The sequence below is a fragment of the Marmota marmota genome, unplaced genomic scaffold (assembly GCF_001458135.2).
Source record: "Marmota marmota marmota unplaced genomic scaffold, marMar, whole genome shotgun sequence".
Classification (NCBI taxonomy): domain Eukaryota; kingdom Metazoa; phylum Chordata; class Mammalia; order Rodentia; family Sciuridae; genus Marmota; species Marmota marmota.
Window position 1 is genome coordinate 3,220,865 of NW_025999862.1, and position 27,545 is coordinate 3,248,409.

The 27,545-nt window shown below is 54.9% G+C and overlaps 1 protein-coding gene across 15 annotated transcripts in view; it reads right to left on the reverse strand.

The window, feature by feature from the left end:
* Positions 1 to 27,545, reverse strand: part of Col13a1 (collagen type XIII alpha 1 chain) — a 144,577-nt gene that overhangs the window by 75,723 nt on the left and 41,309 nt on the right. For 10 of the 15 annotated variants that reach the window (XM_048809701.1, XM_048809642.1, XM_048809620.1 and 7 more), the window contains exons 3-5: positions 8,615 to 8,622; positions 4,152 to 4,178; positions 1,534 to 1,569 (exon numbers count right to left, since the gene is read on the reverse strand). In XM_048809701.1, the coding sequence (XP_048665658.1) occupies positions 1,534 to 1,569; positions 4,152 to 4,178; positions 8,615 to 8,622 (71 nt within the window). The remainder of the gene's footprint in view (positions 1 to 1,533; positions 1,570 to 4,151; positions 4,179 to 8,614; positions 8,623 to 27,545) is intronic. The other 5 variants (XM_048809659.1, XM_048809686.1, XM_048809631.1 and 2 more) reach the window with 2 other exon arrangements.

Consider the following 27,545-nt stretch of genomic DNA (forward strand, 5'->3'; position numbering starts at 1 on the left):
GATGGTGGGGGAGGGGAGGTGCCTGGGGAGCCAGGCTGGAGGTGGAGGCCAGGGCTGGGGAAAGTCAGGGATCAGGGGGGCGCCGCCTTGGCCATGTCCTGGACCAGGCCGTGTGACGGTGAGGCTGGTACGTGGCCACTGCTTCCTCGGGCTGCAGCCTTTCTGGCCCCCTGGAGACCAGCATGGAGAGGCTGCCAGGAAAAACCCGGGTGCCAAGACCTCGGGGCCTGGTGCCAGCCTTTCCATTTCTGGACAACACTCTCCCTTTTATCCATTCTCATCTCCTTTTCTGTCTTCATTTCTCAGCGGGAGACATTAAGTATTTTCACGCCCTAGCGAGGACCTGGAGGCACCGCCTGGCAGCAGGCCCTGGCTTCCCTGTCTTTGAGTCTCCATCTCCACAAGACCCCTCTGGACACTGTGGGCCTACTGGGGGGAGGTGGCAGGAACAGCTGTAAACCTGACGGGGAGCTGCCAGCCTCGAGGCCTCCCAATGCAGAGGCTGGGCCTCACCCTATCACCCAGGAGGTGATCCGCAAAAAGCTTTGTTGGTGCAAATTTTTTTGGATTTTTTTCTCTTGCTGTGTCAGCTTTTTGTGGGGCCCAGGTTATCCAAAGGGGACATATTCCAAGACCCCCAGTGGACACTGGGAACTTTAGATTGTAACGGGCCCTGTATATACAGTTTTTTTTTTAAATACATGCATACATATACATACCTATGATAAAGTTTAACTTATGAATTAGGCACAGTAAAATATTAATGATAAATATAATAAAATAGAAAAATTACAACAAAAAATATATTTTTTAAAGTTATGTAAATGTGGTCTCTCAAAATATATTCTTCTTATTATTATTTTAATACTGAGAATTGAACCCAGAGGTGCTTTACCACTGAGCTACATTCTCCAGTCCTTTTTATTTTTTAATATTTTTATTTTTTTGTGGGTACTGGGGATTGAACTCAGGGGCATTACCACTGAGCCACATCTCCAGCCCTATTTTGTATTTTATTTAGAGACAGGGTCTCACTGTGCTGCTCAGTACCTCACTTTTACTGAGGCTGGCTTTAAATTTGTGATCCCCTTGCCTTAGCCTCACGAGCTGCTGGGATTACAGGCATGCGCCACTACGCCCAGCCCTTTTTATTTCTTTTATTTTGAGACAAGCTCTCACTGAGTCACCCAGGCCAGTCTCAAACTTGCAATTCTCCTGCCTCAGCCTGCCAAATTATTGGGATTACAGGCCTATGCCATCATGCCTGGCTTCAAAATACCTTATTACGCAGGGCAATATTTCTGGACCACGGTTGACCACAGAGACTGTGGATGAGGGTGAACTTCTGCAAAACCCTATTTTGAGGTCTGAAGACTGGAATACAATTTCTTCCCTTCTCTTTCCCTGTCCCTCCCTGAAGGTTCCCCTTTCTCTGGGCTTGGGGTGGGCAGCATCTTGCCATGGTTGGAGGACAGGCCAGCATGGAGAAGCAAGCAATGGCCCCCCCGAGCAGGTTCAAATGGGCCAACTCACCACACGTCCAGGCATCCCAATGGCACCTTTGTCCCCCTAATGAAGGAGGCATAAATAATCAGTTGGGGCTGGGACCCACCAGGGTGACCCACAGGCTAGCTGTGCACCTGGTTTGGGGTACAGCCTGCCTGGATGGCACGGGCAGCTCCCATGCGTGACATAGATGGTGAACCACTTTCCTAGGTCTGTGAGCCAGAGTGAGGAGCAGCGCCATGCTCCGCCACTCCTCCCAGTCCCTCTGCCCATGGATGGAGTCCTCCCCCTGCCTCCCCACGGCCACCTCCAGCACAGGCAGGAGAGACGTGAGCCCTGTGGATTCAGCCGCATCACGAGCTTCAGATGCGCAGAGGGAGCTGCTTTGCTTCGGAGCCAGGGGTTACATCTTCTTGCTCTGGAAATCTGCTTATTAAGTTTTGTTTCTCTCTCTTTGGGTAGAAAATATTTTTTTGCCATCATGCGCATGCAGACATCATAAAGTCGGGGTGGGGCCTGGAAGGATGGGGAGTAATGAGGTGTAGAAAATAGGATCACGTTTATCTGGCCGGTGGGCAGGAGAGAACTGTGTTCCGGAATGTGCAGGTGTGTTCTGGGGTGACGGTGCATCTGCTGACCCCACAGAGGCAAAATGTCCCCAGGGACCATTGGCATCCCAAGGCATACGTGACACACACCAGAGAATAGCAGTCAGCGGTGGAATTAGGCTCCTGATGACAGGATGTCTTCAAGACCAGCGGTGTTCTACATTTGCTCAAGAATGCCGAGGTAGCAGTGCAAGTCATGAGCACCGACTGTTTCCTTAACCTCCCTTGGCATCAGTGGGTTGAATGGAGATTACAAGAGTCTGTTTCTGGTGGGTTGCTGGGAGGATCCCAGAGGCGACATCTCTGAGAAGCTTCCGCCTGACGCCTGGCACTTGGTCAGTGCTGGACAAATCGCATCTGCTAGTGTTCAGCCCAGCACGGCCGTGGGCAAGGGGGTTGGGCTTCACACCTTTTTCTTTCCACAGTGGCGCCAGCATCAGCAAATCTTCACGTGGGTCACTCCCAGGTCCCTTCATGTGGCAGCACAAACAGGGCTTGACCCATGGATGTGAGATCTGCTCGTCCTGCTGAGATGGCCAGGCCAGAGCTGGCAGTTGGCTGTGACATCTCCATGGTCCACTTGCTTTGGGGCTTTGGATGATCTTTCAGGATGTGTGTTTTGGATTCTTTTTTTAAAACTAATGTTCTTTGCAGTCCTGGCCATAAAACGCTCAGGTTGGGGACCAGCATGGAAGGGCCAGAGCCGGGGAGCGGTGCAGCAGGCCCTGCTCTGGGTGGATCGCCCCTAAATGCTTTTTAAAGGTGGATGTTTTAAGAAAAAAAAAAAAAGCCTGCCCACGCTCCCCTCGGTCATCTGATTTTTTCCCCTCCTTGGATTTCACAGGACCGATTCACCGTCCTCTGCAGCTCCGTGGCTCTTCCTTACAGGGAGAATTTCTGTTTTCAAGGCTAAACATTCTTCCACATGCATTTCATTAAGAAAGCCAGTGCTGGGCATGGATTCTAGAAGCTGTTGGATTAGTCAAATGGCCGAAGTCTAATTTATGTCTAAAGGGGGAGTAGGAGGGACACACAGAACAGTGTGGAACCCAGTGGATGTGGCAGAGGGACAGGGCAGACAGGAGCTGTCCCAGGTCCCCCTCCGCGCCCCACCTCAGCTCTCTGGCCGGCTACAACATCTTGCCTGAGCCCCGCCCCAGCCAAGGGCCCTGCAGTGTCTGTTCCCAGGACTCCTCTCCCCCATCCAGGCTTGACTCCATAGCCATGACTAGACGACTTTTAAGGTGGGTCTCAAATGTTGAGCACGGACCACAGGGAACAGCGGTATGGAATGGGATGTGATAATGTGCGCCTCAACCAGTCCACCACTGAAGTGTGGGTGGGTGGACAATGTATTTGACCTCTCCAAGTCTCAATTTCCTCACCCCTAAAATGGGCACAATCATACCCATTGTGCTGAGCTGTTGAACAAGTCAAGTCTGAAGAATGATTAGCATAGGGGGCACCTATTAAAGTTTCAGTAGGAAGTGGCTATTAGTATAATTTCTGCTTTTGTCTCAAAGTTCCCATGATTCCTTGGCATAGCCTCTCTAGAATTCAGAAATAAAAACAGGGGGAAAACCAAGTTTTTGAGTTTGCTCTTTTACCAGAGGCATGGGTGAAGGAGGGAACAGTAGTTGGTGTCAACTAGTGAGCAGGGGGTCCTAGTGCACCAGGAGCTCACCAGCCCTCTCAGCCCTCATTACAGGACCCTCCGTAGACATGAATTCCAGCATCAGGAGGGTCTGCTGCCGTGATCCACCTGCCTGATGCCCCAGGAGGGACACCCAAGCCCCAGCAGCAGCTGCAGGCTCCAGATTTTATCCAGGCTCCAAGGTGGCGGGGCTGGGAGTGGCAGATAGGAGAGTCCAGAGGGGCCTCTCACTCAGAGACACCGGAGGGGAGCCAGCTGCCCAGCGCGGCCAGCCTCAGACGGAGAGAGGGCTGGCCCAGGCTCAGCTCAGTGGTGGAGCACAAGGTCCTGGGTCCAGCCCCGCAAAGTCAACACAGAGGTATAATAAAGGATGCGTTACTTACTGGGAGCCCGGGTCTTCCGGTGGGGCCCTGAAATAAAGGAGTGGAGAGTGAGGTTGGTGTGGGTCAGGGAGTGGGAACAGCGACCAGGCAGCACTGCCTCGGCCAGCGACACCAACCAGCAGTCGCCTGCGCCGAGCTGTTCTCTTATGAACAGGGAGGCCTTGGTGGGCAGGCTTCCTTTCAGCTCTTACATTCAGAAAACCAGGTGGCCAGGGGCTCCGGCGTGCCAGGCCCAGGGGTGGGAACAGGGAACAGGGAGACAAGAAATAAAAACAGTGGGAAAGTCGTCACGACTGAGGACCATTAGGATTGTGGGTCCCACAAGCGCGTCCGCTCTCTGAGCCCCTCTGCCTCGCTCGGGGCAACCTCCGCTGCACCACGCATGGGTGCTGGCCTTGGTCCAGGAGGAGGTGGGGGTGGGCATTGGGGATTGGTCTTCCCTGCCCACCAAGCAGGGGAGCACCTATCACCCACTGGGAAGCCATGGGCTGGAGGACTGTCACCTCTCAGCCCATGGCTCGTGGTCATGGAGGTGCAGGGGTAGCACCCCCAGAGGATCCTGGGAAGCAGTGGTTCTTCCTGTGACGACTCTGACCAGAGTCAATCATCCATGCCACGGCAGGTCAGTGTCAGGTGGGAGGTGGGGGGCTGGCCCTTGGCACATGGGGGCCTCGGAGGCTCCGGCCACCTTTGTTCACGGACCACAGCTCTGTTTCTGGAACACGTTATTCACAACCCTAGCAGTTCCACCTGGCACAACTGTGGGCACAGGAGAAGACTCCACAAAATGGATCAGAAATGCTATGGAAAAGGGAACAGTCATGAACCTCACCATCCGTCACAGTGGTTCCCTTCACAGCCACGTGCAGAGGGAGCAATTTAAGAACCAGTCGAAACCAAGGAAGCCTGTTCACCTTGGGGTGCCAACTCCCCGATGCATCCAAGAGGGTGGCTGAGAAGCTGTCCTGCTGGCTGCCTCCTGGGGCACCCGGGAGCACCTTGCCAGGACTGGGGAGACTCCTGGGGCTCATGGGCAGCTGGCCCCCCACCCTGGTATGGCGGGGCTCTGGGATGCAGGACAGGTGGAGGCATCTCCGTAAGACAGATGGGTAAGGAGCAGGTGCTCAGCCTACCTGAGCTCAAATCTTGGCTCTGCCACTCACTGGTGGAGTGACCTTAAGCAAGCAAGGGACCTTAAACAGTCTGGTTTCATTGTGTTTCTGTTTCCTTGAAAATGGAAGAGCACTCGTTACTTATCTTTTGGGATTAAATGAGATGTTGTGTGTGGAGCGCTGAGCTTGGGGCTGGCAGTGAGCAAGCACAGAGGACACCGGGCTGTTACCACTGGGGTAGGAGGGAAGGGGACAGGTGGGGGAGGGGCATGGTGCTGGCCTGGGTTCCTCTGGGTACAGTGTCTCTCCTTCCAGATACCCTGCTCTTCCCAGAGACCTAAGGCAGAACGGAGGCGGGTCCGGGTGTCTCTGAGTAACTGCAGAGGTAAACGCAGGCAGCAGCAGGGGTTCTGTCCCCTGTCCCTTAGCGATGGTGCAGTGACTCTCAATGACGGGGAGATGTTGGGTAAGGGGGCAGGACTCACCCCATCCCTCTGCTCTGCGAGGCTTTGCCCCCAGTGCTCCTGGCCTGGGGGAGCCGTTCCTGTTTCTTACAGGAATGGGCCTGAGGAGGCTTGAGCTCCTGGTCATTTGTGAATGAACGAACCTGGTGGCCCAGCCTCCAGTTGTCCAGACCCCAGGAAAGACAGCACGGGCCCCTCCTCACACCACATCAAGGAGCCCAGGCCCTTCCCTTCTAACCAGCCCCTCCCCTAACACCACCCAGTGGGACAGGAGGTGGGGCGGTGACATCCTGCCCCAGGGAACGGACCGGCCTGTGGGGGTCCCAACCTCACGCAAAGGGTCTAATGAGGAACAGATGGATGCTTCCGTCACAGCCCCTTGTATGTACAACCGGGTCATCCAGGTGGCGGGACCCTCATGAGAACACACAGGGGGTCTCATCTCAGGCCCAGGACCAGGAAAAGCTGTGCTTCCCAAACCACAGGCACATCCCTACTTCACTGTCCCCCAAGTCTCCCCCAAACCGCCCTCCTCTTTGCTCTGACCACCAGGGAGCTCAAAACCAAGTCTTCCTGCCTCTGCTCTCCGTTTGCTTGACTAAGTTACAAACCTCCTCCTCAGAATGAGGGAGGATAGAAACAAATGAAATAATAAATTAATAAAAATTCACAGAATAACAATCTCCTCCTTAAAAATTAAAGACCTTTGGGGGAATCATCTAAGGAAGTTCTGAGTCTAGGACCAAATGAATTAACATTCTCTAAATGGAAGAAAATATATACATGTATGTAATGTTCATGTAAATATATACGCCCCCCAATAGTCAGAAACCATGACAATTCCCATTTTATAGATGGAGAAACTAAGGCACAGAGATATTAAATAACTTGTCAAGTCAGAGCGAGGAGTGGCAGTGACAGGATTGGAGAGTGGGCTCCAGAGCTGTGCTCCTAGTCACTGGGCCACACAGCCCGCATGCCGACCTGAGAGCACCTCACACGCACAGAGTGACGGCTCGAGTTTCGGCAAGGGTCATGCTCACCTTGCCTGGCAGCTGACATTCAGTGTTTCCCTATAGTCCTCCCTATTCCCATGGGCATCTGACTCAGGCTTTCAGTTCCCAGTATTAAGCACATCTTCCCATCCAACCCAGGGACGGCCGACGTCAGTTGGGGCACCGGCTCAGATGGATCGGGAGTAACTGGCTACATTGATTAGCAATGTCTGCCTTGGGCAGGAGGGGGGGCTGCAACATCAACCCATCCTCCATGGTTATGGATAGCCCTGGCGTCCACCGGAAGGACAAAGCCAGCCCTGAGATACACCCGGAGGGCAGTGGACAGGCATCCGGTCAGCACTCACCTCTGGCCACTGGCGTCCTTCTTTTGCAGGAAGTGGAGAGAACAGGGTTGAGGAGGTGACCGCCTCCTTGGCCAGCTTCCTGCTCCCTCCTCCTCCTGCCTTGTGGTTTGGGCAGAGGTTCAGGGCGCCTCTGGTGGGAGGAGCTACCTCTACCTGACTCCCCGGCTGGCGGACAGGTGGGCCAAGACTGAAGCAGAGACCCACTTCACTGTAGACCCCAGAATGGCAGTGTCCACCCTGGCTGGGAACAACTTCCGCATGAGGCAGGCACAAACTCTCAAAATGCTAAATTGCGATTGAGAAAAGGATCCTCCAGCCAGGCAGGGACTCAGATGATGTCCCTGGAGAGCCCCCGTGGGCTGGTCCTGGAGGAGGCTCCAGCAGGGGGACAAGGAGCCCAGCGTCCCAGCTCCAGCAGGTGGTCTCTGGACGTTCCCTCTGGCGGTTTATTTTAGAAGATGGATGATAGGAATTGCAGCCTGACATCCCAACAAGCTGTGATAAACCAGCCCTCCTCCTTTCAAGGAAAGACCTGATTTTCCTCTTTCCCTGGGATCTGCCAGACAGGGGATCCAACCAGACAGGATCCCCAGCCTGGGTCTGAGGGCGTTTCAGGGCATGGATGAAATATTATATAAATAACAGTCTTATTAAAAATCGGGCAGGCTGCTCTCACATGTACAGATCACGAGGAAAACAACTCTGGAAATGATTTCTCCGAGCGACGGAGATTTCAGTAACCTTGGGAGAGGTCTGCTGCGGGGGCTGAAGCCTTTCAGCTCCAACCCCCCTCAGCGCCCCCAACGCCCTCTGAGTCTCTTGTTGAGATATCAAATGCTGTTCCTCAAAGGACACGTGCTCCTGTTCCTTGGATCTATTACCTCGGGGAGACGGGAAGACGGTCTCCTTGGGCTCTTCTTGGGTTCTTTGGAAATGACCCAGATCCCCTGCCCACCCTGGGAGTGGAGCCTGGGAAGAGGAGCCACTTGGTGTCTTTAACTTATGTGTCATCTCCCCAGCTGATCGCGGACACTGCTCTCATTCAGATGGCCACCAGCTCTGCCTGCCCCAAGTGACTTGGCCAGAATGGAGCTGCCTGCTTGGGGGCATGGACGCTGAGTGCTCCAGAGCAGCCCCCGCCTGGAGCCGCCCCTGACCTGCTTTCTTCATGGACAGAAGGAGCAGGGCGGGCTCTTCCTTCTTTCTAGTACCTGCTGCTTTTTGGACTCCAGTTGCTTCTCTGAAGGACAAAGGAGCTGGTCTAAAGAGGGCCAAGCCAGACTTTGGGCATGAAATTAGGGCCTGGTTTGCCCCTGGGGACGCCACTGTCTAGCCCTACAGGAGCACAGAGGTGCGTGGAAAGTGAACTAGCGGCCTCCATTCCCATGGAACATTCTAGAAGGCCTTGCAGAAGCACAGGAGGCCCCCGGAAGACAGCTGCCTGTGTCCCCCCCAGAGACCCTGTTACCGGTAGAGACATAGACTTTCAGGTGTGCAAGAGCTGGCCGCCAAGTGAGTACTTACAGGAGGTCCTGGAAGAGAGAGAGAGAGAGAGAGAGAAGCCGGTCAGTGCCGCTGTCCATAGGAGGGTCCGTCGCCCCCCAGGAATTCTTGAGCTGGGGAGGCGTTTCCATCTGGTCTTGGGAGGTGGCATATTCCTGGCTCACTTTCACCACCATAATCTTTTCCCCCTTTATTTCATCTCCACGTTTTCATGACTGGATGGGAAACGCCGAGGTCTGGGACCCAGGCTCAGTCCTGCAGGGCACCTGACAGTGGTCCCCAGGCCTCAGTTTCTCACCCCACAACATGGGCTCCCTGGGACCTGCTTGTGCTCACGATCCAGGTTGCTTTCCACAGCGTGGGATGTGGGCACCAAGACACACTGAGAAAGGTCAAAATGACATCCAAAGAGATGCGGAATGACAGCGCGCTCCAGGCTTCCCTCGACACACAGGACACACACTCAGTGGAAAACAAGCAGGAAGGGGCAGGGCGGGGCCGCCTCTCAGTCCTTCTCATTCAGATCCCCGCCTGATGTCTATCTGGCAGGCCTGATTTCTGTGCCGTGGTGAGTCAGGCATCCTGACCCCTCCTGGGTCTGCCGTCCTCTGCTGCTTTCCCACCGCCCACCTCTGGGCCCCCAGCCCAGCTGTCCACTCACGCCTCTCTTCCCCTCCTCCCTGGGTTCCCTCTCCCTCCGGCGGCCCAGCCCTGTCTCATTATTGGCAAGAATCACAGTCAAGTGTTTTGAGGAGACAGCGAAGGGAGTGGGGGCCCCGGAGCAAAGAAGGTAGAGAATGGAAGGTGCCTTAAGATAAGGACCCTTAGTGACTACAGACAGCCTTTTCCCAGGTGACCAGAGGCAAGCAAAATGTGTAATGGAAAAGCCTGAATTCCAACTTCCAAGAAGGTTCTAGAATGGGTTAACTTACAGCAGAATGTGTGAACATGGGTGCCCTAAGAAAACTGTCCAAATAAACCATTTTAAATGAAAAAAAAAAAAAAGACAGGATGCCTCGGGGGAGGTGAGCCACAGAACGCCACGGCCCTGGCTTCCCAGCCCCTGGTGACCGGGCCACATGCACTCAGCTGCTGCCTGAGCTGCTTTTATGCTCAGCCAATAAAGACTCCCCGCGTTTCCCTTGCTCCTCGGATTCCCAGCGCCAGTGTCCCTGTCTCGGTCTGCCAGATTCTCTGTCCTGGTCCCAGCTAGAGGAAGCAGCCCTTCTCACGTTGGCCTCTGTCAAGTTGTCATGTGAAGGCGGACAAAATATTTTGAATTAAAAACAAAGCAAAAAAAAAAAAATGTCAAGAGGTGCAGCGACAGGGCCAGGAAGCCCGGGTACGCAGCAGCAGCAGCAGCAGCGTGGGACGGGAGTGGGGAGAGGGGCACATCTGGGACCTGTTAGGCTGAGGGGCAGGGGAATGTCACCCAGAACCTGAAAAAATACCCCCCCGGGTATAGTCTGCCAGAGGGCGGCCCAGCTGGGGAGTCCATGCCTCCTGCCTGGGGGATGTGTCTCCGGCCTGAGAAGCAGCCTGTGGCAATCTCTGGATGGTTCAGCCACATGGAGGGCAGATGTTCTGCACCCGCCAGACCTGACGTGACCTGTGCTCCAGAGCAGCAAGTTCTGGGGAAGTTCCCTGTGACACTGGCCAGGGCCTGCCTGTCATTAGCGTCTCCGTTGCACAGGGAGCTAACACGGGAGTGGGCGCTGGGCAGGGTTCCCGGAGAGCACCCCGAGGGATGGCCATTGTACTAGGGACTTCTAGGGTTTCTCTATCACCCCTACCATCAGCCCTGCACGGACTCCTAAGGTCCTCCCTAGGTGCCGGAACAATGCTGAGTGTTTTCCATTGCGAAGCAGATTCTATTGTCCCCAGGTTGCAGATCAAGAAAGTGGGGCAAGGAAAAAATGAGGAGCTTCCCTGGCCAAGCAGCTAGTACCTGGAGGAGCACCCCAACCCTTCTCTACTCCTGTGCCCTTCTCTACTCCTGTCACTCAAAACACAAGACAGTTGCTTCAGACCCACATCCTCCCAAACCTCTCCCTGGGACGCCTGTCATGTCCACTCTGCTCCTCTGTCCAGGCTCAACCCTCTCATCTCCTATGGCTCCTTTGTCTTATGTAAGGGAATTGCTTTGCCAAACTCTTCCAGGCTACCATTGTCCCTACCTGTCATTTACAGGGACTTCAGAAAGGAGAAAAGCTGTCAGGCACAGTCGCGCACACCTGTAATCTCAGCGGCTGGGGAGGCTGAGGCAGGAGGATCGCGAGTTCAAAGCCAGCCTCAGCAAAAGTGAGGTGCTAAGCAACTCAGTGAGACCCTGTCTCTAAATAAAATACGAAATGGGGCTTGGGATGCGGCTCAGTGGTTGGGGGCCCCTGAGTTCAGTCCCTGGTAAGGAGAAAAGTCCCTATGTGCTGACACTGTGTCATTGGAAGGGAAAAGGACTCAGGGGGCCTAAAAAGAAAGCTTTCTCCATCTCTGAGGTTTCCCCCGTCCAGGGTGACATGGACCGTTCCATGGGTCCTTCTGGAAAGTGGTCAGGCCCTCCTGGGGAAAACCAGCTACTGTCCTGGTCCCGCCAGCTCTCACCAACCGGGTCCGGGGTGGGGACCCCTGGATTTCGAAGCTGATACTTCATCTGGTGCTTGGGCAGCTCCCGGCAGCTCTGAGGTGGCCAGGGAGCCAGTGGCTTTGCAAAGTCTAGCTGTGCCTTCTTCTCACTGGTTGGTCTCCCACGCAGGCCACGTGGCCGGGCTCAGTCACCTAACTACTGACGGGCCCATCACTTTGCAGGGGATCAAGGGATAGAGTCACCCCAGGCGTCATCGAGGCTCCACTGTGCAGATAAGGGAAGGGAAGCCACGAAGGTTAGTGGCCACTGACTGATGATGTCCCACGCCCCCATCCAGGGGTCTGCCTAACAAAGCACGCTGTGTCCTGAGGCCTGTGGAGGGGATCCTGCCCACATCTCACATCCTGAGGGAAGGAGGACATACGTCCACGCCACTGTACACCCGCTGCTGGACGTGGGAGCCTCTTCCCGGGAGCCAGGAGAATTATGGAGGTTGTCCCAGCTCCCCAGGGTGGGTGGAGCGACCCGCAGCAGGATTCTGGAGAAGGGTCCACAGCAGCCACCCACTATGGGGACTTTCATCCAAGACCTTCTTCCCCAGGTCTGTCCCCTGCTGCCTCGCTTCCTACTGTTCTCTCCCAGGGCTTGAGCTGCCTCCTACAAGCACGGTAGCCATGTTCCCCCTACATGGACACACAGGCAGGGGCCCTGTGAGAAAGTGTGGGGGGAGTAGCATTCAGGGTGTGCCTCTGTTTTAGCCTCCTTTTGTGTATCCGTTCACTCCTTCATTCATCTCCACGGTAGGAAGGCCTACTGTGTGTCACTCACTGCGCTGGGCTAGGGTTTCATAAACTGAACAATGCAAAGTCACTGCCCTTGAGGAAGGAAACCTTCACTGTTTAAGCACATGCTGTCTTCCAGGGATTGAACCCAGGGGCGCTTAACCCCTGAGCCACATCCCCAGCCCATTTTTATATTTTAATTAGAGACAGGGTCTTATGGAGTTGCTTAGGGCCTCACTTTTGCTGAGGCTGGCTTTAAACTTTCGATCCTCCTGCCTCAGCCTCCTAAGTCTCTGGGAATACAGGCGTGTGCCACCAGGCCTGGCTCATCACCTGCTATTTTCTACCAGGCTCAATGCTAACCTCTGGGACTCCAGAGATGGAGAGCTCATTTCCTCTTGCCGAGAAGTCAAGTTTCCAGAGGAGAGACTGAAATGAATGTGAGAATTGGGGGAGAAAGTCATTCATGCATTCATCCTTCCTTCCTTCCTTCACTCCACCTTTACGGCGTGCCTGCTATGTGGCAGGTGGGACGCTAGGTGAGTGACTATGACATCGCATCAGCCCCTGCAGCAGCCAGGTGAGGTTGGCGCGGCTGCTCCGGCTTCACAGACAGGAATCCGAGCCTTGAGGTTAAGCGGCCCCCGGGCGGTGCTTATCTTAGGCAGCACCTGTTTTTCTAAATTTTTAAATTTTATTTTCCAGGCTTAGTTTCCATGTGGGAGAACCTGGATTCGAACCGGGTCTCTCTTATTCGGAAGCCTGTTGTTCTCCCGAATGAAGGTCACAAGGTCCCCAAGGGTGGAAGGCACAGCCTGCTCAGCCCTGCCATCTCGAATCCAGTCCTGGTCCTGGGCAGGGGTGGGAGGAGGCACAGAGTGCTCCTGGTTCACTGTCACTCGAGCTGCGCTCTGACCCTGGCTGACGGCTGGGCTCCCAGCAGCTGGGGTCCGAGCCCTGCCCCACGCCTGCTGGCACCTGCCGCCAGGCCTCCCCCAGCTGGCCCCCTGGCGCTCGCTCTGCCGCGTGCACGCACCACCCATCTCTGCCAGGACAGGTGCTCTGCACCCCTGGCTTCCTCCAGACCTCGGGGAACGGACATACTGGCCACACTCCGCCTGCCCGAATAGGGCTCCTTAACGGAGGGCAATCTTGGCCCAGGGGACAGCTGGCAATGTCTGGAGACATTTTCGATGGTCACAATGGGAAGCTGCCCTGGTCTCTAGCGGGTAGAGGCCAGGACTGCTGCTAAACAGACGCTGTGCAGAGCCCCTGCAACAAAGATGTGTCTGGCACCAAACGTCACTAGCACCGAGGACAGAAGCCCGCGCTGGGCCTCCGGGGCTCCGCAGTACGGTCCCTCCAGCTCACGCCCGCCACGCCGCTGTCCGGCCCTCAGCCTGACTGGCCTGCGCTTTGCCAGCTTTTGGGACCCTATTCTTTTGCAGCTTTGCCTGTTCTGCCTCCACCCAAGGCCTTGCTAGGACAAATGTCAACTCCATAGTGAGCATTTATGTTGAGAGCCACAGCCAAAGGGGCCCCAGCAAACTTCCAGCTGCCGGCTGATGATTGGCTCACAGCGGCCCTAGCAACATCTAGCTGATTGGCTCCTCNACCCGCGACCTTGGTGTTATCCTGGGCCGGACACCGTGCCAAGTACTCGGCGTGCCTGGTCTCACTCAGTCTGCCTGACAGTCCGGTGAAGTGGCCACGATGACCCTCATGCCCACGATGACCCTCATGCCCACTCTGCAGATGGGAAAGGCTGAGGCCCAGGGGCGTGTGTGCTTCGAAGTCACAGAGCTCAGACACCACAGCTGGTGCTCAAGCTGGGTCCAAGGCCACACAGCTCAAGTACCGCTGGCCCCGGGAGTGCAGCCTCTCCGCACACGGGCCCTAGAAGCTGAAGAATCCAAAAAACAGTCTGCAAGAACCGTGTAGAGAATTTTGTCTGTGGCCAGCCAGGTGGCTGTTCAGAACGGGGTGGGCTTGGTGGCAGTCTCTGGCCTCCAAGGCTGACATGCCGGGGACCAACTGAGCCCTCCCTCTCGTGGCCCTCCAGCCAAGACCCCGATCTCTGGGGGCTGTGGGCGGTTGCTGGGTGGACCTTCTGGACTGGCCGCTCCTGGGGCACATCTGGCAGCCTTGCTTTGTGGCTGACGAAGCAGCCCCACCGCGTAGCTCCCCCGGCCCACCAGCCCCCTTGGGCAGATGAGGAGATGGAGGTCGGAGAGGGAAGTGACCTGCCAGCGGTTCCTGGCTGGTTAGGGATCCTGAACCTAGTCTAGAGCTCCCCCCAGAGCAGCCTGCCGTGGGCCACACTTGGGGAAAAATGGTGACCACCGAGGACCACAGTGGACGGTCCTGTGAGGGCCAACCACGCACATCTCGCCCTCACTTGGTGCTTGGTGACTTTACGTTGGCAGCTGAAAAATGGCCACGGTGGAAGTATTCATGCCACAGAAATTGGTCAAATCTACAAAGCAGTGCTGCTGTCCCAAGAGCCCGCTGTTAAGCGTTCGCTGGTGTACAGCTCGGATCTGCGTTGTGACGATGTCCCTGGACCCAAGACGTCCCCCAGATCAGGTGAATACAGAATGACGGGTTCCAGGAGGTGTGGACACAGTTTACACACACACCCCCAACACACACACTGGGCAGACATTGCTGGTCTGTCACGGCTACTTTTCCTCCGAATTGCTTCACAATTCTTTCCAGCAGCCCACTGTCAATCAGCGGGGACTGCAGGTCAAATGGAACCTGGAGCTAGAGCCGTCTTTGAGAGACACAGGGAGGCTGCAGGTGGAGCACAGAGGCCCTTCCTGGCTCATCAGGCAGGACGGGGTTCAGCCTTGGTGGGCAGCAGAGATGGGTGGTCAGGCTGGGTGTCCTGGACTCCCCAGAGACACGTGGTACCAGGAGCAGGAATGATCACCAGGTGTAGGCTTCCCTCGCTGTCCCCATCTAGCAGTTAAGATGGGCAGATTCCTCGGAAAACTCGGAAGGCAACCACCATTTGACCCAGCTATCCCACTCTTTGGCACATACCCAAAGGACTTAAAATCAACATACTACAGTGCCGCAGCCACATCAATGTTCACAGCAGCTCAATTCAATAGCCAAGCTATGGAACCAACCTAGGTGCCCTTCAATGGATGAATGGATGAAGAAAATGTAGAATATATACACAATGGAATATTACTCAACCATAAAGAAGAATGAAATTATAGCATTTGCTGGTAAATGGATGGAACCGGAGACTATTATGTTAAGTGAAATAAGCCAATCCCCAAAAACCAAAGGCCGACTGTTCTCTCTGATATGCAGATGCTAACACTCAATAAGGTGGTGGGGTGGGAGAATAGAAGTTCATTGGATTAGATAAAAGGGAATAAAGGGAAGGGGGTGGGAATAGGAAAGACAGTAGAATGAACTGAACAGAACTTTCCTATGTTCACACGTGAATACGCAACCAGTGGAACTCCACACTATGTCCAACCACAAGAACGGGAAGTTATACTCCATGTATGAGGATATGTCAAAATGCACTCTACTGTCGTGTGCATCTAAGAAGAACAAATAAATAAAGAGAATGTAAAACAAAAACAAAAACAGAAAGGGAGAGAGATTCCCCCTAGCATAGGGCACAGCTAGCCTCAGAAGCTCCTCAGGTGATCTGCCAATTCCGAGGCCACCTCTGTGCTCTCCTGGAGCCCTGGGGGCCACTCGAGTGCCACCTTCCTGCAGACTCCATGGAAGCAGGCCTGTGGGCTGCCTGGTGGGCGCTTGGTCTAACTCCGGGCGCCTTGACCCCTCCGCCCTTGGCCAGCCTTGCCCTCCAGCCTGGACATGTCCCCTGGTGTCCTTGCTCTTCCTCCTGTTGGGTGAGCCCCTGGGGATGGGCGGGAGCTGGCGGGTGGGAGGAGGCTGTGCAGACGCCCAGGGCTGCCTGCAGTGGCCGTCCTGCTCCCCCCTTCCTGTGAGAACCCTGGTTTATTCCAGCTTCTTCCCATTCTCCGCCCAGCCCCGTGTTTCCAGAAACAAGGCCGTTCTATCCAGGAAGGGGTGAGGGTGAATGCGGGCCTGGTGTCCGTGTGAAGATGTCCGCAGTGAGCTCCATGTGGGCTGCCAGGGGGAGCCCTGGGCAAAGACACTGGGAGAGTAGAGAGGCGTCCCCACCCTGCGGCTGGGTCCAACCCTGGCCCCCAAGGGCCGGGAAGAGGTCGTGAGAGGCTGCAGGCATAGGAGGGGAGAACGTGGGAGCGGGGACCTGGCTACAGCCCCCCACCCTGGGGAATGGAGGGCCTTGCCCAGTCCTCGGCAGGATGGACAGTTCAGACCCAGAATGGACAGAGGATGCAGCCTTGTCCCTCCTAACCCTGTGACATCCAGAGGCTGCCCCCACTGATCTGGGAGGAGGAAAGAGAGAGAAGCCAATGGTGTCCTGAATCCGCCGGCAGGGACCCTGAGAGGCCAGGGCTCAACAGGAAGCAGCTGCATTTCCTGGGATTACTTTTCTCTCCCTTTGGCAGAGGCGAGAAGTCCAGGGTGGGGGGGGGTAAAGAAAATCGTCTCTTTGCACACTTGGGCCTCGTTCCCTTCCTGCCAGTTCACGAGTGTTCACAGTAGTTCTCCCAGATCCCTGGTTTCCTATTCACAGATCTGTTACCTGCAGTTGACCACAGTCTGAAAATACCACAATCCCTAAATTTTAAATGTCACGCCATTCTGAGTGGAGTGATGAAATCTTGTGCTGACTTGCTCTGCCCTGCCTAGGGTGTGAATCCTCCCTTTGTTCAGCGTATCCATGCTCTATATGCTACCTGCCCATTAGTCCCTGAGTAGCCATCTTGGTCATCACTGCCTGGTGTGGCAGTGCTTGTGTTCTAGTAATCCTTGTTAATTTAACCATGGTCCCAAGTGACAGAGTGGTGACAGTGGTGATTTTACTGCAGCATGTTGTTACAATTGTCCTGTTTATTATTGGTTATCAAAGTTGATTTCTTACGGTGCCTGAGTTTATAAATTAAACCTTATCATAGGTGTGCATGTATGTGGGGTTCAGTTCTCTCTGTAGTTATAGGCATTCACTGGGGTCTTGGATGATGTCCCCCACAGGTGAGGGGGAGGACAGCTGTCTTCTTGTACACATCTGCTCAACACCAGCTGCTGCATTGGGTGCTGTGAATGTCAGCTGCTGCCTGTCCTTGGGGGCTTCCTCTGTAGCTCGGGATTTGCCTCTCACCCAAGTCCCCTGACACCCCATCCTTAGGTGACTTCTCCCTTGAAGTCAGGGCTCACCTCCTATTTCCAGAAGGCCCTCCTGACTGAGGCCAGGCACCTGCGACCTTGCTGCCCACCCTGGGCCCCAGGCTCCCTGACCCTGACTCCCGTCCAGATGGGAACTGGCTGTGATGCTGGCCCCTCTCCCCCGACTTTTCCACTCCTCGGGGAGCTGCTGCTGGGGTGCCACGTGGTGGACTGGGCCTGTCCCGTCCACAGGCAACCCTCGCACTTCCCAAGGCTCCTTTCACCTTTTCTCAACAGAGTCATAAAACCACCTGGAGTGGCCCCATTTTTGTGGCTGAGGGACTTCAGGGCAGAGAGGGAGAGTGCCGTCCAGGGCCTCCCAGAGACTCCCTGTGAACCCGGCCTCCTCCTCGGGCATCGACTTCTCAGCAACCCCTGCCTGTGGACCTGGGCCCCAGGGCCAGCCACTGGACTGCGAGGGGCACGTGGGCTTAGCAAGGCCCCTGACTGCCCACTCCTGCCTCGAGCCCTGAGCTGGGGTCAGCTGCCTTCTGTTGTGTCACACAGGTCCCTGCAGGAGGAGCAGTCTCTGGGACACCCACCTTGGGCCCAGGAACGCGTCCTGACACCGGATCTTGCACAGCGTGTGATTTTGCTGAGCAGGGCTCTGCATGGGGAGACTCGGCCACCCCTCAGGCCTCTGCTGTGAGAGGGGAGCAGAGGGGCGGAGGGAGGTCGCGGCCTGGTCAGACCCATGCGGAATGCCACTTCTGAGGCCGAGAGGCTGCCTCACGGGCTGGCATCATCTGGAGTCCCCGGCCTCATCTTCACACACACTGGCATCTGCCGGGTCGCCAATGTCGCTCAGCCGCTCTGCACTCAGTGTTGTGAGGTCACACTTGCCCCATCCCCAGCAGGCGGAGACCCTGGGGCACGGGAGGTCAAGTCCCCAGCCCAGGATCATGCAGCTGGATCCCAGACGTGCCTCCGGCCCCAGAGGAATGCATCACCTCCCTGCCCCGACTGGAGGCCCAGGCTCTTACTGCCCCACTTTGTAGATGGTGCTCTTGCAGCTCAGAGAATTCAGTAATTTTTCTAAGACAACACAGCTGGTAAGTGGTAGAATCGGCATTTGGAATCGCTGTACCCTCAGCGTCCCTCTTGACTCTTACATTTATTGTTTCAGCTGTGAAAGCAAAAGAGTCACCAAGACGGAGGCGGTGGTGGGAGATGTTTAGACGGCCGAGGAGGAAAATCTGCAATAAGCCCTTTCAAGTCCCTTCGAGGACCACGTGGCCTCATCCTTGGCCAAATTCAGATCACTCTCATCTCTTTCCTAAAACGGGCTCCTGGAGCCCCACGGAGGACTGACTGCTAGCCCCATCCAGACTTGGCCCATCCAAGGCAGAGCGACAACCAGCGGAACACACACAGCCACGAGGTCTCAGTGTCCCCTTTGCCTAGAAGTAACGGAATTGGTCTCCTGTCCTGAGCATCTACTAGAGCTGTGGAGTGGCTGTGCAGTCTCATGGCTACAGGTCAGCATCTTGACACTGCTGCTTACGAGCTGTGTGACCTTGGCACACTGCTTAGCCTCTCTGAGTGACAATGTTCATCTCTGCAGAATGAGGGGAATAGCAGTGTCGACCTTGCTGGGTTTGAAGGAGCACATGAGAGAAGTGAACTGCTTAGCACCTTCCTGGCTTAGAAGAAGCATGCAACAGTGACAGCGATGACAATTACTGTGGAAAGGAAGTTGGAAATAATGATCTGTCATCCTAGAAGCCTGGGACGCCTATCTCTGTGGCCTGCCCAGAAGATTGGCTAACGCTTTAGGGAGCTCTTCCTGCGTATTTTTTTTTTTTGGATGGAGACTGAACTCAGGGGCCCTCAACCACTGAGCCACACCCCAGCCCTATTTTGTATTTTATTTAGAGACAGGGTCTCCCTGAGCTGCTAAGCACCTCGTTGTTGCTGAGGCTGGCTTTGAACTCACGATCCTCCTGCCTCCCGAGCCGCTGGCTGAGTCCCACGTGTTCTCAATGCTCTCTGGAAATCATCATATTTAGCTCCACACCTTATCAGATTGGCATCATGGACACCCTCATTTTACACTCGAGGAAACTGAGGCACAGAGGGTCTTCATCTCCTGCCTGGGGTCACAAGCTGGTGAGGGGCAGGCCCATCCAGGATGCCGGCACTAACCATTCAGCAACACTGCCTCTCCAAGGCCCTGAAACCCTGGAAACGGGGCAGAACAACAGGCAGGGCTCAGGATGCAGGAGATAAGCGGAGCAGGATGCCTGGGGCCGGGGAGCCTTGGCGTGTCACAGCTTTGGGCTGGTGGGACAGACTGTGCGTCTCTTTCTTCCGCGGGCCCCTGACACTTCCAGGTTGGGGTCAGCATCAGAACCCGGGACGAGGAAGTTGGGGGCGGCCTCCCGGGTGAGATTACAGGCCGTTCTGCAGACTCAGGCCAGGGCAGGCATTGTTCTCAGGCTGGGCGTTTCCTGGTGTGACCTCTGGCGCAGGGCTGAGGGGCCCCTGGCACAGATGGGGGCTGCAGGCCAGGGAGGGGACAGGTTCTCGGTCAAGTCCCTCCTGAGGTGGGCACGGTGGACTCACCCGTCAGGCTCTGCTGGCTCTGACCCCTCCGTTCTGTGTGGACAAGTGTCTGGAGTCTCAGTGTCTCTGAACTTGAACTTGTGACTCTTGACTGAATCTCCCAGAAGCAACGAGAGCCTCCCACATGACCTGGAAAGATCTTCCCAGGGGAAGTGACCTCCCCCCCAGCCCCTCACCCCGGGGTCCCTCCTAGAGGTCAGCTGTTGTACAAGTCGGGGTCCCTTTTCCACAACCAAAAGGCACACGAGAGGGTGCTCCAGAAAAGGTCACACCATGCACACCCAGCCCAGGCCACCTCCTCCAGGCAGTGGGCGTTGATTTACCACAACCCCACGACACCATGACGTATTCAGTTTGTTATTGCTCTTGTTTGTGTGGATACCAACTCCATGTTTTTCTATCTCGTCTTTTCTGTTAGTCTACAAGACTTATGATGGCACAGTTCTTAATTCTTCAGTTCTTACCCCAAGAAGAATCAAGGGACACTAGTGGCTGCACACTCTGGTGCCTATGATGAGCCAGGCTGGGACCATAACAAATGAAGCAGAGCAGATGTGGTGCGGCAGGGAGTGGGGGAGTCTGTAGCAAAGTACCAAGCACTTGCATGTGTGCCCAAGATAGACTCTCCCACTCCTCAACTGCAGCGAATACTGCCAGGTCATAATACAGGTTCACTATTGTCCAATCTTGAAGATACTCAAGAAAGATTTTAAAAATTGGATATTTTATGCAAAAAAAAAATCCTGTTTCTAAGTGTTGAGACAGTTTAATAACATTTAAAAATCACTCTGTAAACCAAAGAAAGCCAGCGAGGGAATAGCATTTGGTCCTCAAGCTGCTAAATTATAACACACTGTCTGTCTCTGGGGGCCTTTCCCTGAACTGTTCCAATTCTGCAACCCATAACTATTTTGGTGGGGGGAGCAAGGATACAAGAATTGAATCCCGGAGTGCTTAACCACTGAGCCACATCCTCAGTCCCTTTTTTTATATTTTATTTAGAGGCAGGGTCTCACTCAGTTGCTTAGGGCCCGCTAAGTTGTTGAGGCTGGCTTTGAACTTGTGATCCTCCTGCCTCAGCCTCCCGAGCCACTGGGATTGCAGGTGTGCACCACCACAGCTGGTCATGAGGCTGTCTCTCCCAGGTCTGGAGGAAAAGCACAGCTGTGTGGGACAGTGATCAGGAAGAGACAATCATTTGTGAGGCACTGAATTCCCCCTGGGTACTTATTTTTCTTGACTCTTATATTTACATCTGTATACAATTTCAAAATGTATACACAGTGGCTAGTAATAAATGCTGATATTTGGTTATATTACAGAATCTTCACTTCTAATCCCATGACCAAGTGAAACATCGTTTATGTCTTTGTCTCTGTTGGTCCCGTCCCCAGCAGCTGTGGCGCTGGCCGTGGTTGGGTGTGCATGTGGGCGGTGGGTCAGGGAGGCGTGATAATTACACGGGGCTGGGGAGGGGGACAGAACTAAGACACCACATGTGCATCGTGGAACTGTCACCGTGAAACCCATTACTTCGTAGAAATTAATATGAATCGATATTTATAATTAAAAAAGAATTACCAAAGCAAACACACAGACACACTCGAACACACACAGCCTCGGGGGCAGCAGCCTGACACCCCTGGGAGCCTTTTACCACACCCCCTGCCTGATTGATCGGCCCTGCAAACCCTCCGATGCTCACAGGTGGCCCAGATGACAGCTACTGTGTTTGACACCTGCCCTGGGCTGGCAGGAGACTGGGCCCTTTCCGGCCACTCTTTCTAATCTTTGAAACTCAGCTGACCTGCAAGCATTCTAGTTTGCTGATGAGAACCCCAGGCTCCATGGGTTAAATCGATTGCTCAAGGTCAAATGACTAATACGTGATGGAGCAGGGGTTCCTACCTGGGCCTGTGAGACCACAGAGGCCATCCTCGTCCCACCAGCCCACCGTCGGGAAAACTGGAGCCTCTCCCTCCTTCACACAGGACAAGGCCATGCAGGACCCATAATACTCCAGGAAGCACTGGCACTGTTGAGCTGAAAGCCTAGAGTTGGAGCGCTGCATTTTACACCACAGGACTCTGGGATGGTAGATGCCTGGGAGCCCTGCCACTGCTCCTCTATCCAGGGCCAAGGCAGACATAACTAGTCAATTACAGTGTTGCTTCTTATGCTTCTGGCAGCCACAACCAATGGATCAGAGCTGGCTCCTAGCACAACTAGAAGTGAAAGATCTTTCTTAACTGAGGATATAGAAGCTTTAGCCAGTCTGGTGGCAGGTAGAGGTGGGTAGAATCCACCTTCTTTTGAACTGAAAAGGAGTTAGCCTGGGAGAGGAGAAAGAACAGAAGGAACCAGAAGGATGAAGGTCAGCTTTGTAGCCCCGCTCACCAGACCAGAGAGGCTGGGATGAGGCCCAGACTGCACAGCTGGCTGGGTGGCCTCCTGGGGCAGGCTGGGCATGTGGACTGTTGGGTGACCAAAGAGCTGCACAACTGGGTCCGTCAGAGCTGACAAGAGTGAAATCTCTTTGGCTCTTATTGTCTTTGCTTTTTCCTTTCTTAATTGGTTTGTTTTTCTGACATTCATTTATTGTCAAAACAGCTCTTTAGGTGGCACACGCCTGTAATCCCAGAGGCTCAGGAGGCTGAGGCAGGAGGATCGAAAGTTCAAAGGCAGCCTCAGCAAAGATGAGGCGTTAAGCAACTCAGTGAGACCCTGTCTCTAAATAAAATACAAAAATGGCTGAGGATGTGGCTCAGTGGTTGAGTTCAATCCCCGTACAAAAAAACAAACAACCCCAAACCCCCAGCTCTTTAAGAACATTAAAGGACATTTTATGAAAGAGAAGCATCATCCCTAATCCGCCCACCCCACGCCACAGTTGCCATCTTCCCTTGTCCCTCCCAACCCCTCCCACGGGCACCTCATCAACCTGTCCTTGGAGCAGAAATCATGCAAGTACCTGGTCCTGTGCTGCTTCCACTTAACACGACAAGACAAACACGTTTCCTCGTTTATGGCTGCACCATGGAGCACTCTGCCTGTTTCTTGGGAACTACCCTTGACCTTGGCTCGCTTTTTGCACTCAGCAGTGAGGATCTTTGTATTTGTAGCACTTTTCTTCTGATAATTTTTTCCCCCTCAGGCTGAGGAAGTGGAGCAGGTAGAGTGACATGAACCTGGGTAGGATGTGGTCCTGCACTTGACTCTGACCTCCTGTGTGAGGACTCTTCTTCCTGGGCATGGCACCGTCCAGGAGGGCTCCTGCATTCCTTTGAACCAACAAGGACTCTGAGGCCGGGAGGCCGAGAAGCTTTTCCAGGTCACTGAGCAGAGAAGCTCGGCGGGACCTGGCGGTCGGCCTTCAGACTCCTGGTCCAGGGCCCTTTCCTACCAGAGGCCCTAGCTGTGGAGAGGGAGGAGGGGATGCCCAGGGCCTGGAAACAGGGACCAACCGTGGCATCACCAGGAGGCCAAGCCTCTCTGGTGGCTCCCCTCCTCCTGGAATGTCCCTCCCAACAGGAGGCCCGCCTGATTGTTTAATTAAAAGAAGATGCTGTGGGCAGGGGGCGGGGGCAGGCAGTGTTATCAGGACGGGCGGGTTCCCACGAGGAGCTCCCTGCAGCATCCCGCCCTCCTGCCAGGGCTGGCTGGGGGCTGTGCAGGCCCCCACCCCTGCAGCTGTCCACAGGCGCACTCTGGAGGGGAGGAGGGGAGGAGGGGGGAGGGGAGGGCTGGTGGGCGTGAGCTCTCTGCAAAGGAGAAGACCGGGTGGTCTCGGGCTCTGGTTCTTTTGCCCAAGGCCCTGGGAAAGCACAGTAAACACAGGCCCAGCAGCCCCGGCCCCAGCGGGCCTGCAGGTGGTGGTGCTGACGGTCAGCAGCATCCACTGTGGCCCATAGCACGATGATGTGCTGCCCAGGAGGATGGTTTCCAAGTCTGTCCCCTCCTGGCCCTCCGGGGTCCCTAGAATGGGGTGGCTGTGATTGCAAGTCACAGTCGGCAATGCCCCTGTCCTTGCCCCAGCCCGTGCTCCCAGCCTGGAGCCCCATGAGCTGGAGACTGAGCCTACACCCAGGGCCAGAGGCCTTTCGGGGGCCATGGCAGCCCAGCCTCTCCAGGAAGCCCAGGCCAGAGGAGACCCAATGAACCTTTGCTTTGTGTCTAGTACCGCTTCAAAGTTAGTGTTAAGCCTCCTGGGGCGGGGGGACCCAAGAGTCCTGGTGTATGATGACCTTCGGATGTCAACCTCTGAGCTGCAACGTCCTCATCTGTAAACTGGGGGTAATGCGGTCCCTATCTTATACATTGCTGCAGGAATTAAATGAGACGATTTACAAAGTGCTTAAACCAGAACCCGACACATCGTAAATGCCCTGTGAATATTAGCTTTTATATTAGCATTATTTCTAATTGTGGGTGATAAAAAATTAGACATAAATTTAAGTGAGGAAGACTACCAGGGGTGGTGGCACACACCTGTAATCCCAGCAGCTCGGGAGGCTGAGGCAGGAGGATCACGAGTTCAAAGCCAGCCTCATTGAAAGCAAGGCACTAAGCAACTCAGTGAGACCCTGTCTCCAAATAAAATACAAAATAGGGCTGGGGGTGTGGCTCAGTGGTCGAGTGCCCCTGAGTTCAATCCCCTGTACCCGTCCCAACACAGACACACAAAAGTGAGAAAAATCCAAGTGCTAAGAACTCCTATGAAGAAATTAAAATATGATAACACAGTGGGGTAGGGTGGAATTTCAGAAAATACTTAGGTAGCTGAGGAAGGACTTTCTGAGGAGGTGATGCTGGACTTGAACCTTAAATAGGGAGAGAGAGGCAGCCTGAGATGGATGATCATGCCACCTGAGCAATAGCAAGGACAAAGGTCCTGGGGTAGGGATTAGCTTGCGGATCTGGGAAACAGAAAAGGGCCTGGTGGCTGGAGCTGAGTGTTTAATACAGAAGCTGCTCACTATTGAAATTAAGTTTGTCATCACTAAAATTAAATCCCTAAGATAAAATTGAAAATTCTATTCAGTTCCTCGGCCTCATTAACCATCTTTCAAGTGTTCAATAGTGACGTGTGGCTGGAGGCAACGGTATTAACAACGGGGGTGTATTTTTTTTTTGCAACCCAGGATCCCCCTCCTGCTGGGCAGGTGCTTTCCCACTGAGCCACACCAGCCAGGCCTAAAATATTTTGGTCATTTTAGAAAGTTCTATTAAGCGACTCTGCCCTGCAGTTTCGGGGAAAGGACGAGGTGGACATGGGCTTGAAGCAGCAGGGCAGGCGGGGCCGGGCTCCCAAGGCCAGAGCAGGGAGCTCAGCGGCTCTCTCTCTGCACTGCGGTCCTTTGGGGTGTCCCTGCCGTGGCCAACTCACTCTGGCTTGGGTGCAGTGGGGACACTCTCTTATGCTCCTTCTTCTCTGAGCCTGAGAATCTTTAAAAGTCAGAGCCCAGGGGAACCCAAGTGTCCGCTGAGCCCAAGGCTCTCGCTTTCCCAAACCCACAAGTTCTGAAGGGTAGGAAGGAAAGCCACAGAAACGTCCAGGGCGCCCAGCATCACTGGCTGCCCTTGGTGAAGGCAGAGGGGAGCCTGTGGTCCTGAGATCACTGGCCCATGTCCTGGCACCCGGAGTGGACACGGACGAGGGACTTGTCCCCAGTGTGGCCTGCAGACATCCTTGGGCCTCAGCCCTCTTCAGGGCTTGGTTGGCTGAAGCAGCCACCTTGTCCCAGGGCCCTCTTTGAGGTGCAAGCCCTATTTGGGACAGCCCTGAGGGGCCATCGTGGTTCCAGAGCCCCTTGGGTCCACGTGGCCATGTGGAGACCCGTCACAGCTCAGCCTCTCCCTCTGCTCAGGCCTCCTTCCCTCCGCCCCAGAGGTGCCCAGAGAAGATGGCTCCATTTCAAAGCCAGTCTCCCAGGGACCCCATCTGCCTGGGCCGCTCAGCGGAGCAGCCGTGTCCCTCTGTTGGCCAGAGAGCATCTAGGAGTCCAGGGAGAGTGGTCGCCATGGTGACATCACTAAATCCCGACCAGAGTGGCTGGGACATAGGAGGGTGCTTCCTCCAAATGGGGTGGCTGCAAAAGACCCCAAAGAGTCCCTGCACTGGACCTGTCCTGTGTGGAGAGAAATATGCTGTGGGTGTCACTCCTATGCTGGCGGCATACACACGTGCTCCACGTCCCTTTCCAGCCCTCCTCAGCCAGAGGCCTCATTGCCCCATCGCCCTGGAGGGGAAGCCCAAGTCCCGCAGCTCCCAGGGCCACAAGGGGGATTTGAACCCAGATCCTGCTGACACCAGCTCCTGCTCCCTGGGCCCAGGACCACTTGGTGCCACAGGGTGCCACGCAGCCCAGACTCCCCGCCAGCTCAGGGGCACATGAGTTAGCACATGGCTTCGTTTTAGGGAAGGTGGACATTTGGGTCTCGTCTGCCTTTTCTGTGGTCAAAAACCAAAGTGACCCTCTCCTGCCTCTAGCCCCGCCCCCCAATCCCTGTGGGGATTTTAGGGCTGAGCTACAGCCACCAGCTAGTGCTGTCACTGTCACAGTCACTACTTCTCCAGCCTCTACATATACTCTTTGATGTGCTAACAGCCCCTAATGGGGACAGTGGCTAAGAAATCATTAGATGGAGCAGACCCCTGACCTCTGACCTCCCCGAGGGGCTGGCCCTGGCAGTTCAGGGAGGCTGAGACCCCAGGAAGCTCACATTGGGGAGGACAACTGGCAGCAGGCCAGGAAGGTGGTGACTTTAGTATTTGAGAAAAACACTCATAGAGGAGCCACTGGAGGATCACAGCCACCATTTGCCCTGGGGACAGGGATAGGTATCCTGGGGAGATGGCAGGAGAAACCGTCCTTGTCCCCAGACCTTGAGTGCATCAGAAGACTGTAGTTGGCTTCTGAAGAACAGGCCCCATGTGTTACCGGGGTCAGAATTGGGGACAGTGGGAGGGCTAGGGCCAAGATCCAAAGGAGATGGAAAAAACTGAGAGACAATGTTCTCTTCTTATTATAAAATAAATAAGAATGAAATGCTGTCATTGTGAGGAAAGAAAACCACAATTCTTCCCAAAGACAAGCCAAAGGGCTGCCAGTCTAGGTCCTGAAGGGGGGCCTCCACGGTGGGAAATGACAGGGTGGCATTGCTGTCTGAGGCCCCCTGAGGACCAAGCTGGATGACCACAGCACCCCAGAAGTGGGAAAGGGATTCCAGGGGAGGACAGGCCCATCTGTCTCTGAGGCAACGAGAGACTCCAACATGTCCAGAGACCTGGATGCGACCTTCTGTCGGTGAGGGTCAGGAACCTGCTCTCTGACGTAAGAACCCTGGAGGAGTCTCAGACATTTAAAAAATGTTTTTGATATTTCTCTTTGGGTTTGGCAGAAGGTGTTGAGAAAATTCCAGTCTATCTGAGCTGGAAGGGAACAGGGAGAAGGACTAGGGTAGGGGATTCAAGGCAAGCCGGGGTCCAGTATAGGAAATCCCAGGGGACATCAGCATAGAAACAAATGTGGGCAAGAGGGGACACCTGTGTCTGTAGAAACGGCCCAAGGAGAAGGTAAACTATTGGATGACAACATCAGAGTGGGGGAGATGGTGTGGCTGTGACTCTCTCTTGTCCCCAAGTTGTCCCTCTTGGCACTGGCTCTTTCTCTGTTGGGGAGGCTTCATTTGGCCTCCCAAGGGGCAGGGT